At 33.0% G+C, this 11,800-nt stretch overlaps 1 protein-coding gene across 1 annotated transcript; it reads right to left on the reverse strand.

Moving 5' to 3' along the window:
* Positions 1-10,259: 10,259 nt before the first annotated feature.
* LOC107060578 (60S ribosomal protein L2, mitochondrial-like) lies at positions 10,260-11,638 on the reverse strand. Its single transcript, XM_015308600.1, has 2 exons — positions 11,445-11,638; positions 10,260-10,362 (listed from the first exon to the last, which is right to left on the reverse strand). Exons 1-2 carry the CDS (start codon positions 11,636-11,638, stop codon positions 10,260-10,262), a joined length of 297 nt encoding a protein of 98 aa, XP_015164086.1.
* Between the last annotated feature and the right edge of the window lie 162 nt (positions 11,639-11,800).

An 11,800-nucleotide genomic window follows, 5' to 3' on the forward strand; every position in this document is an offset into this window, starting at 1 on the left:
ATGGTTCAACAATGAAACGATATCGCTTATAATCTAAATCACTTTTCAACAAATGCATGTTCTAAGCTCATCTCTTTGATTGGGTCCGTCTTAATGTGAAAGAATTCTTTTAGTTGATGTTCTTCCATTTTTGTCAGTTTAATTATTTTTTGTTTATGAAAAAATGAAATGATGTATCTAAAAGAAGCACGAGGAGTTTTTGTATAATGATCTACACAATTGTAGTCCAATGTCTAGTTACGATTAAAAGTAAGTAAACGATAAATTGTATCCAATTCTACAATAAAAGTGGATCAGTATCAAGATTAAGATCATACTGGAAAATATAGCAAACCTCATTCTACTATGTCTGAGTTCATTTTAGGATTTTATATATATAACTTATATCAGGATTAGAGAGGATCATATATACAAGACTGATCTACACTTGAAAATATAGCAAATTTTAGTCTATTATGTCTGAGTTCGTCTAGTTTTTTCATCTATATAACTCATATCACGATCAGAGAATGTCAGACATTCAAGATTGAACTCACAATCATTTATCATATCATATCATATATATATATATATATATAAAAGAGAACCCTAGGGCCGCCTACGTGACGCCACCACAAACAAGGATTTCCTTTTAATTTATTTATTTCCAAAACTAGTCTTCCCCTTTCATGAAAAGTTGCGACTTTTAAGAAAAGTTGTGACTTTTACGAAAAATTATGACTTTTATGAAGAGTTGCGACTTTTAAAAAAGGTTGTGACGTTTATGAAAGGTTGAGACCTTTCCAAAGCGTTGTGACTTTTCTAATGAGTGGTGACCTTTCCGAGAAGGCACAATAAGCATTTGTTCACACTGCCCTTTGTTGTCTATAAATAGAGGGATTTCCTCTCATTTTAAAACAACGAAAATTCTAAGCTTCTTCTTCTTCTGCACAATTAAATATTCATGTACTTTGCTCCTATTGAGTAGCTTACTGGCACCATTATTTTTGTATCAATATGTTAGTGAATAAAATCGTTCCATCCTGAGAGAATCTAATTCTTTAAACCTCAGGTATTAGAGGGGAATAGTTTTCTTAAGGGGACTATGTGCATTCAGTGGACTCGATTTTTTCCTTTCTATTCCATTCTATTTTTACACATCCTGATTATTTTTTTACAGTCATTAATTTATGCTTATGATATTAATTGGTTGTTTTTGAGTACATGTTTTAAACTATATTGTTTATGTTTCTGCAAAGTTATTGTCTCCGGTTATAATGAGCATATACACATATAGTAGATTCATTGTGTAGAAAATAATTATTATACTCAGTTCCAATAATTCACGTTTTGATATTCTATATAAAATTCTATAACTTAAAAGTACTATGTATAAGCTTACATATTATCTATTTTTACATAGATATGAAGTTTCTAACTTATCAATTGAAGAAATTCATTATGCAAGTTCAAAAGTTATGATTGCTTTCATCTTCAAGCGTAATTTCTTTTTTGAATCTGTTAACAAATTTTTAATTTTTTTCCTGAGACATATATCACAATTGTATAATCTATGCAACTTAAATGTGTTCTTTTTCTTACGAAATGCCTTTGTATATATATTCTTATTTTCCTCTTTATTTTTCTTTTAATGTTGATTAAAGAACCAATGATTTATTATTTCCTAAATAATTCATTCATTAGCAGTTCTTAAGTTATGTGATAATGACAAATAATCAAATTCATGTTGGAATATTGCTACAGTAAAACCTCTTTAAATTAATAGAGATGGGATCATGAAATTTTATTATTTTATAGACATATTATTTAATGGATAAAATAATATTTATTAATTTAAAGAATGGTTTGAGATTTAATGAAGGTTAATTTTGATTATATCAAAATTACTGTATCTTACTAATTTATATATCATATTTATTGATTTCACATAAAAAATAGGAAAAAGAATATTATACGTAAAGGACAACGAATACATCAAAATCATTGTATATTACTAATTTATGTATCATATTTATTGAATTGTCACTATCATACAAACAAAAGAACATGATGACAAGTGTGCTTTTTGATGAATATATTCGTTGGTTTGACCACAAAATGCATGGTAGACGAGTTTTGCTTATGGTAGATAATTTTCCAGTCCATAATAGAAATATTGAAGGATTATAAAATGTTGAATTGTTTTTCTTGCCACCCAACATGACATCCAAAATTCAACCTTGTGATGCTGGGATAATAAGAGCTTTCAAGATGTATTATCGTAACAGATTTCATCGTAGGATATTAGAAGGCTATGAAATGGGACAAACTGATCCAACAAATATTAATATTTTGGATGCTATTAATTTTGTAATTCCTACTTGGACAACAAACGCTCAGCAAGAGACAGTAGCAAATTGTTTTCGACACTGTAAAATTCGTTCGGGGGATGCAATCTCAGAGAATTTGAATGAACCCACTTGTGAAAACATCATTAATGAACTTGAGGTCATCATTAATAATCTCGGTTACCACAGTAAAATGGATGTCAATAACTAGTTGAATTATTTGGGTGAAAGTGATGCATGTTCAGAGGTTCAGAGCTTAGAAGAAATTATGGATACATCGGAAAAAACAATGTTGATGATGAAGTTGAAGATGATATTATACATTTGGAACCGGTTACGCGTAAAGAAACACTTATCGCATCTAGAACTCTTCACAATTTTATGGTGCAATTCGAAAAGACAACACCAGAGCTCTTGGATGCAATAAGAAATGTTAGAGATGAGCTTCAACTAAATTTAAATTTTAAGAAAAAACAGAAAATAATATAATCGTATTTCACCAAATTGTCTTAGATATATTTGTAGTTTTAAAGAATTATTAATTTATGATATTAATGGGACCATATATTAATATAGGGGTCTTCTGAAAATATATTATCTTATCGAAATTGGTAATTTTTTTCATTGGCCCAAGTTGGGACCGGAGAAAAATATTACTTTAGAGAGATTATTAATTTATCGAGTATTAATTTATAGAGGTTTTACTGTAATATTTTTTTAAGAACCTATTTTTTCCATTATTTCTAATGTATGGATATTAGTAAAGGATTATTTGCAACTTCAATGCAATTATTATTTATGACCACGCGAAGCGCGGAAAAATTACCTAGTTAAAAATATAGTTAATCTTAGTCTATTATGTCTGAGTTTATTCTAGGTCTTTCATCTGTATAACTCATATCATGATCAGAGAAGATCAGACATAAGGACTGAATTCTCATTTGAAAATATGGAAAATCTAAATCTATTATGTCTGGATTCGTCCTAGTTTTTTAATATTTATAACTCATATCAGGATCAGAGAAGGTCAGACATACAAAACTTAACTCATTACTGAAAATATATCTTATCTCAGCATGTCAATAATCATCCTAATTTTTTCATATGTACAACTCATTGTATGCGTCTAAAGTTTCAACCCTGAAATACAACAAACATGAAAGGAAAATAGCAAGCAAACAACAGTATTTGTATTTGAATTTATGCGAAGGTTACAATCTTTATAAAATCTTTAAGAAAAGATGTGTAATCCCTTGATTATTCTCTTCAATGATGTTCTTGATTTGATGGAATAAATGCGGCTCAACTTTTGGAGCGAAGCCTTCTTTGTACTTCCGACTCAACACTTGGATCGAAGACTTCTTTGTATGTGGAAGACTTGCAGATCACCACTGAAGAGCAAGGATTCTCTATGTATTTCTATGTGTCTTCTTCTTTTTGTTCCTCCTCCTTTTGGTCTTATGAAGACCTCTTTATATAGGCTTGAGCTAGCATTTTAGGGCTATTTTTGTCCAAGCAAATTACCTAGTTAAAAATATAGTTAATCTTAGTCTATTATGTCTGAGTTTATCCTAGATCTTTCATCTGTATAACTCATATCATGATCAGAAAAGATCAGACATAAGGACTAAATTCTCATTTGAAAATATGGAAAATATAAATCTATTATGTCTGGATTCGTCCTAGTTTTTTAATATGTATAACTCATATCAAGATCAGAGAAGGTCAGACATACAAAACTTAACTCATTACTGAAAATATAGCATATCTCAGCATGTCAAAAATCATCCTAATTTTTTCATATGTACAACTCATTGTATGCGTCTAAAGTTTCAACCCTGAAATACAGCAAACATGAAAGGAAAATAGCAAGCAAACAACAGTATTTGTATTTGAATTTATGCGAAGGTTACAATCTTTATAAAATCTTTAAGAAAAGATGTGTAATCCCCAGATTATTCTCTTCAATGATGTTCTTGATTTGATGGAATAAATGCGGCTCAATTTTTGGAGCGAAGACTTCTTTGTACATGCGACTCAACACTTGGATCGAAGACTTCTTTGTATGCGGAAGACTTGCAGATCACCACTGAAGAGCAAGAATTCTCTATGTATTTCTATGTGTCTTCTTATTTTTCTTCCTCCTCCTTTTGGTCTTATGAAGACCTCTTTATATAGGCTTGAGTTAGCGTTTTAGGGGTATTTTTGTCCAAGCAATTCTGGTCCTTGGGCTTGAAGAACATGAGTTGGGCTCGTCTTGTCAACTTAATGGACTGACCCAAATGTGATTTGGACTTTATTTAAGTCATATATTTTGACTTAAATATTAATTCGACTTTATTAACCAGTAAATTGACTTGGTCAATATATCATGAATTTATGGATTAATCCAAAATTTAATATGAATTTATCAATAAAATTTCATTGTCTACAAATGCCCCCTGCTTCGAGGCTTGTTGCGGTGTCCAACCTTTAAACACAAGGCTTGAAGCATTTGTGAAATATATTTTTTATGAAGTCTTTCAAAACTTTCCATATTTGATTCCAATGGAAATTTTCCACAACTTGAATTTAAAGGAATTTTTCATAACTTGATTCCTATAGAAACTTACCATAATTTGGTTCCTAGGAAATTTTACCATAATTTTGTTTTAAATATGGTTTTTTCATAAATTGTAGGAACACAATTTATGTACTTTTGATTTCTATAAATACACATGCTATTACAATGATTGATTCTGAACTTGAGGCATACCAAACCCAATTTTCGTCACTTTTTTTTCAGGAGAGCACGCCTGCGGCAGAAAATTCATAACTTGTTGTAGAAATATCGAAATCATGATTCGTTTGATGTTCCAGAAACTAAACTCAAAGGGATACGACATATCCGAAATTCAAAATCAAAACCCTTCTAAATTGGCGGAAATTTATTTTTGAAATTTGCTATCAAATCTGTCTTCTTTTTTTTATAGCTCTATGCAGTCCCACCAAAACGTCTCTATCTTGGTGTAGGAGATTCCGAATGATGAGCGACTTATTTCTATAGAAACTAGACATCAAAGTCTACATCATATCCAAAAATCAAGGTAAAACTCTTCATGGATTGATGAGAATAAATTTTTGAAGCTGGTCTTCAATTCTGTCATTATTGTTTTGCAGATTGTGGAGTCTCACCAAAACGTTTCCATCTTGGTGTAGGAGAGCTCGAATGGGAGAGCGACTTGATTCGATAGAAAATAGACTCTTAAGTCTACAACCTATCCAAAAATAAAGTCAAAGTTCTTATGAATTCACCAAAATTGATATTTTTAAAGGTAGCGATCCAATTGACTTTGGACAACATCGATGAGTTCACTTCTCTGCATCTTCGTCGAAGAGCCGCATATTGATTGAGAATTTTGTCATCATATACATGGAGAAAGAACAAGAATCTCTTAAGTCAATACAGCCATATTCATCATGACGAGCGCGAGAGCATATGCCACAATTTTCACCATGCCGATTTGAACCTTCGTGCAATTGGCACCGTGAGACACATCACTTTTCCTTCTTTTTTTTGTAGGTTTACGATGAACCGAAGACAGTCTCAATATCACACCATAAAAATGAGGGGTAATCCATAATTGACGAGGAATCACTTGGTGCATCTTCATTTGTAGTTGCGATTTTGACGACGAATCATACTTGGTGTAATATTTTAGCGATTATGGCTTTGGTGGAGATGTACCACACTTAGTGCATCTTCTTTTGTAACTGCGGCTTTGACGACAAACTACACTTGGTGCATTTTATTTTGCATTTGCGGTCACACATGATGCATCTACTTTTGTAGTTTCAACTTTGATGACGAACCACACTTGGTGCCTCCTCTTTTGCAATTGTGGCTTTAGCGACGAACCACACTTAGTACATCTTCCTTTACAACTATGGCTTTGATAACGAATCATACATGGATCATCTTCTTTTAGAGTTGTGGCTTTGATGACGAACTACACGTGAAATATCTTTTTTTTGCAGTTGCGGCTTCGACGATGATGTCTCTTCTTTTGTAGTTTCAACTTTGATGACGAACCACACTTGGTGCCTCTTCTTTTACAATTGCGGCTTTGGTGAGAACAACACTTAGTGTATCTTCCTCTAAATTGAAGCTTAGCGATGAATCACACTTTGTACCTCTTCCTCTGTAGTTTTGGCTTTGGCGAGAAAGAGATTTTGCCGCAGTTTGTCCTAATTATGGAGAGGAACTACTTGTCACATTATCAACTCATTTAATCAAACTTCAAAATATGCTCCCATGTCAAAGATAGAAGCTCGCTTATGGCTGCATCGACCCATAAAAATATTTGAAGCAATGATGTTTGATGAAAGGTGATGCGAACTTGATGAAGACATCCAAGACGAGTTGACAAACCACTTCTTGATGTTTGATTTTTATTTTCTACTTAGACTTTTTGTATGGGATGATATGTCCATTTTTTTTCATCCCTTACTTATGATGTGTAAAAACTCTTGTAATTTTGAAGCAATAAAATGTATTTACTTTACACTTCAATGCAAAACATGTGAGTTTTTTTTTCATCTAATTTTTCTAGGCCACTTATTTCAAGGTTTTTAACCTATTGAATTTTTTGGACCATATAGATTTAAACTCATGAGGGCTAAAATTAACAATTTGAAGATTTAACTCATTTTCATGGAGCTTTTCTGACTTGAAAACTTGCTCGCATTTGAGAAGCATCATGATTTGAAAACTTAGCTCAAATATGAAGAGCTTCAAAACTTGAGACTTAGCACGAATTTTATGAGCTTCATGACATATATTTTTGGCTTAAGTCATATGTGGCCCCTTAAAGTTGTCCGTATAATTCATTTAGACACCTCAACAAACCTTGTTTCCTATTAGACACTTCAACCTTAAAAAATAAATACCGATTGAACATTTTTCTGACACTTAGTCAAAAGAGAAAGTGCGTATAATACACATGCATATGATGTGGCAAAATAGCAAATCAAATAAAAACATATGGCATTTTAATTTAAAATAATTATAAAAATAAATTTTAAAATTAAAACAAGTCAAAATCTTAAAGGAAAAGACTTTAAACTTGAAAAAAATAACTAAAAAAAGGAAAGAAATTATACACCCCTCACCCCACCCCCACCCCACCCCACCGCAAGCCTCTCACTTTCTTCTCTTTCTCTAACCGTTCCACCATTGTTAATTCTCGATTTAGAAAAATTAGAGATTTTAACATATATAACGTATGAATTTATCATTTTTATTTCTCTTCATGCCTTCTTTCTTATTTCCATTATTTCCATCTAAATTGATAGTGTTTTCTTCAAAGATCCATTCTTCCTTTGTTTATTTTGATTTAAAAATTGTTTTTTTGTTTTTCTCTGTTTCGACTCTGATTTGTGAGGAAGAAGGGGTGTGGGTCAAGGTGGTGTCTGGGGGGAGAGGTGAAGAGGGAGAGAGAAAATATTTGAATAATGATTTTTCATTTTTTCCGGCAAAGAAGACATCTCCATTTTTTCGACAAAAAATTGTGGATGGTGATCTCCATCTTTTTCCAGAAAAAAGATGATGGAAGTAGACAATGATGAGAAGATTAAAAAAAAAAAAAAAAACAGGAAAATTTGTAAAAAAAATGGCGATGAATTTGTGAAGAAAAGTGGTTGCAGCAGGTGTATGGTCTTGGAAGAGAAGAAAAATAAAAAGATTGTTATTGTTAAAAAAAAATAATGAGAAAATAAAAGAAAGATTTAAAAGGAAAAGGAAAAATGTTAAAATATTAATTTCACGCTCTCACCAAGATGTGAATTACACTTTTTGTGCCACGTCGGTAAAAAGTGTCTAAATGGTTCAAATTCGAGAGGGTAGAGGTGTTTAATAGGTACTAGTCCTAGTTGAGGTGTCTAAGTGAATTATGCGGACAACTTTAAGGGGCCGTAGATGACTTAAGCCTATATTTTTTTACTTGAAGATTTTGCTCGAATTTGATGAGCTTTGAAACTTAAAGATTCAACAGAATTTGATGAACTTTATGACATGCATTTTAGGCTCGTGCATCGAGTAACATTTTGATTTGAAGATTTTTTGTTCTCGAATTTGATGTGCTTCATGACATATATGTATTTTGACTTGTGTGAATGAGCATTTTGATTTGAAGATTTTGCTCGAATTTGATGAGCTTTGAAACTTGAAGATTTTGCATAAATTTGAGAAGCCTCGTGACTTGAATACTTAGCTTGAACTCAACGAGCTTCACGACATGGAGATTTAGCTCGGATTTGATAAGCTTTATGCCATGAAGACTTGGCTCGAATTTGATGAGCTAGGAGTATTTTGATTTGAAGACTTAACTCGAATTTGAGGAGCTTTGGAGCTTGAAAATTTAGCTTAAATTTGATGAGTTTCATGACATGTATTTTAGGCTTGTGCGTCGATGAGCATTATGATTTGCAGTTTAGGCTCGTACATCAAGGATCATGTCGACTTACATAGACTCTTCAATTTCGATTTCGGATGAAAACTTGTCATCATCCTCAATGTCAATTATTTTTCTTTTGTAAGTTTCGAAGTTGGACAATTCTTGATCTCCATTTGAAGGCATACTCAGTTCCATATCATGAGCACGCGTTGCTAGTTCTTCAAACGTTTTAGGATTTATGTTTTGCAATATGTAACGAAGACCCTAATGCATACCTTGGATGCATATTTCGATCCCAAAAGTTTCACTAAGGCGATCTTTGTAGTTAAGGCTCAAGCTCCTCCAGCGATTTATGAAATCAATGACTTGTTCATCATTCCTTTGACGGACATTTGCAATCTCTATCATGCTCACAACACGTCTTATGCTATAAAAACGCTTAAGAAATTGTTGCTCCATCTGCTTCCAACTATCGATGGAACTAGATCCAAGATCTATGTACCATTCAAAAGCAATTCATGTGAGAGATCTAACAAACTGCTTAACAAGATAATCACCATATGTTCCAGCATTATTGAATGTTTCAACAAAGTGTGTTACATGTTGTTTTGGATTTCCATTGCCGTCGAATTGCTGTAACTTAGGAGGTTGATAGCCAACATGTATTTTTAGGTTATCAATTCTTTGAGAATACGACTTTACATATGTGAGAGGAGACTTGGATGTGCACTCAGATATATCTTTGATAGCCTCTTTGATGAATTCCTTCAATTTGTCAATAGGAATAGACCTTCGGCAGACACTTGAAACTCATTGATGGTTGTTTTTTGTTTTGCGGAGGACTCTATTTTCTGCTGAGTTTCATGAAGCTTTGCACATAATTGAGTGGATTCTCTTTCCTCCATATTCTCCATCATGTTTGTCAACTTGGTAATTTGGACGTCTTGACCTTTGATGTACTTTGATAGGTCTTCAACTGCTTTTGTCAAATTTGCAAGTTGTTCTTCTATGGTGAAAGTTTCGATCACCATCGCTTGCATCACCATTGTAGATGATGGAGAACAACGTCGATTTTCCATGACATGAGATGCAGATATGTTATGCTGAGTAGATCCAGTGCTTAAGATATCATTGTCGGCTGAAGTGAATGATTTTTTAGATGTGGATAGGCTCAATTGGGCAAAAACCCTCTCAACCATTTCGGCGATGTCATTTTTTGCGGCTTTTGCAGACAACTTTACACTTTTTGGAGATGAACCAAAGACAATAGCAGATTCGAACGACACTCGAGAGGCTTGTTGTCCTAGTAATTTGGCTTGGTTCCTTGTGACACGTCTCATGTTCCCCGCAGTAATATCAAGGATGTTTTCCACAGCAATGCAAAATTTGGATACATCAATTTTTGTGGATGCAGATGCAGATCCAGATCCAGATGCGGATACAGATGCAGATTCGGATTTAGATGCATATGCAGATTTTGAGTTGATCTTCTTGAAAGTCATCTCGGCGTTTTTGAACTTTGATTTTCTTGAAGAGAAGAGATGATAGGTAAAGATTGTCCCACTGGGCGTGCTAATTTGTATGCGTCTAAAGTTTCAATCCTGAAATACAACAAACAAGAAAGGAAAATAGCAAGCAAACAACAGTATTTGTATTTGAATTTATGCGAAGGTTACAATCTTTATAAAAAAATTAAGAAAAGATATGTAATCCCCTGATTATTCTCTTCAATGATGTTCTTGATTTGATGGAATACTTGCGGCTCAACTTTTGGAGCGAAGACTTCTTTGTACTTGCGGCTCAACACTTGGAGCAAAGACTTCTTTGTATGCGGAAGACTTGCAGATCACCACCGAAGAGCAAGGATTCTCTATGTATTTCTATGTGTCTTCTTCTTTTTCTTCCTCCTTCTTTTGTTCTTATGAAGACCTCTTTATATAGGCTTGAGCTAGGGTTTTAGGGGTATTTTTGTCCAAGCAATTTTGGTACTTGGGCTTGAAGAATATGAGTTGGGCTCGTCTTGTCAACTTAATGGACTGACCCAAATGTAATTTGAATTTTATTTAAGTCATATATTTTGACTTAAATATTAATCCGACCTTATTAACTAGTAATTTGACTTGGTCGATATATCATGAATTTATGGATTAATCCAAAATTTAATATGGATTTATCAATAAAATTTCACTGGCTACAAATTTCAGGATCAAAGAAGGCTATACATACAAGACTCAACTTAGGATTGAAAAAATAACATATCGTAATTTATCAAGTCTAAATTCATCCTTAGTATTTTCATTTGTGTACAAGTCATATCAGGATTAGAGAAAGTCAAGGATACAAGACTAATCTCACACTTGAAAATATAGTAAATCTCAGTTTATTATGTTTGAGTTCATCTTAGATTTCTCATATATGTAACTCATCTCAGAATTATAGAAGGTTAGACATTAAAGATCAAAACTTAAACTTGATAATTTTGTAAATCTCAATCTACCATATGTATATTCACCTAATTTTTCCATGCATAATTCATATCACAATCATAACTGAGTATTATCTTTGAATTCGTCACAATTTTTCATGAATAATTTATATCAAGATCAGAACTCCTCAGAGTTACACGATTGGACTTGCTCTGAATAATATGGAAAATGCCAGTCTATCATGTTTGAAGTCATACCATACGCTTCCGTGCTTGTATGTTATTTTTCCTCTGACTTCCTCTCTCATTTGCGAAGCGAAGAAAGCAGGCTTTGACCCAGTTACTGCTATCCTTGGGAAATCAAAAGAGCTACCAAAGAAATGGGTTGCAGTCTCTCCCTTGGCCTTTGTTGAGGAGAGGGTAGAGAAGAAAACGTCATTCGCGCAAGTCATTTTGCTTCTGCGTTCTTATTAGTAAAAAGGGGCTCGTTTTAAGAGTTGTTCTAAATGGATGCACCACAAGACCTCTCGCAGATGCTTACCTAAGCTACAAAACTCAATTGTTGGGCGCCTTAACTAAAAGAGCTATGAACATTCTATACCAAACAAGTGGAG

This window comes from Solanum tuberosum, unplaced genomic scaffold (genome assembly GCF_000226075.1).
Source record: "Solanum tuberosum cultivar DM 1-3 516 R44 unplaced genomic scaffold, SolTub_3.0 scf00005, whole genome shotgun sequence".
Lineage (NCBI taxonomy): Eukaryota > Viridiplantae > Streptophyta > Magnoliopsida > Solanales > Solanaceae > Solanum > Solanum tuberosum.

Coding starts and splice junctions, on each gene's coding strand:
- LOC107060578 (XM_015308600.1), bottom strand. CDS start 11,638: ATGACTTGCGCGAATGACGTTTTCTTCTCTACCCTCTCCTCAACAAAG. Junction 10,363..11,444: donor TACAAGCACGGAAGCGTATG/GTATGACTTCAA, acceptor GTTGTATTTCAG/GATTGAAACTTTAGACGCAT.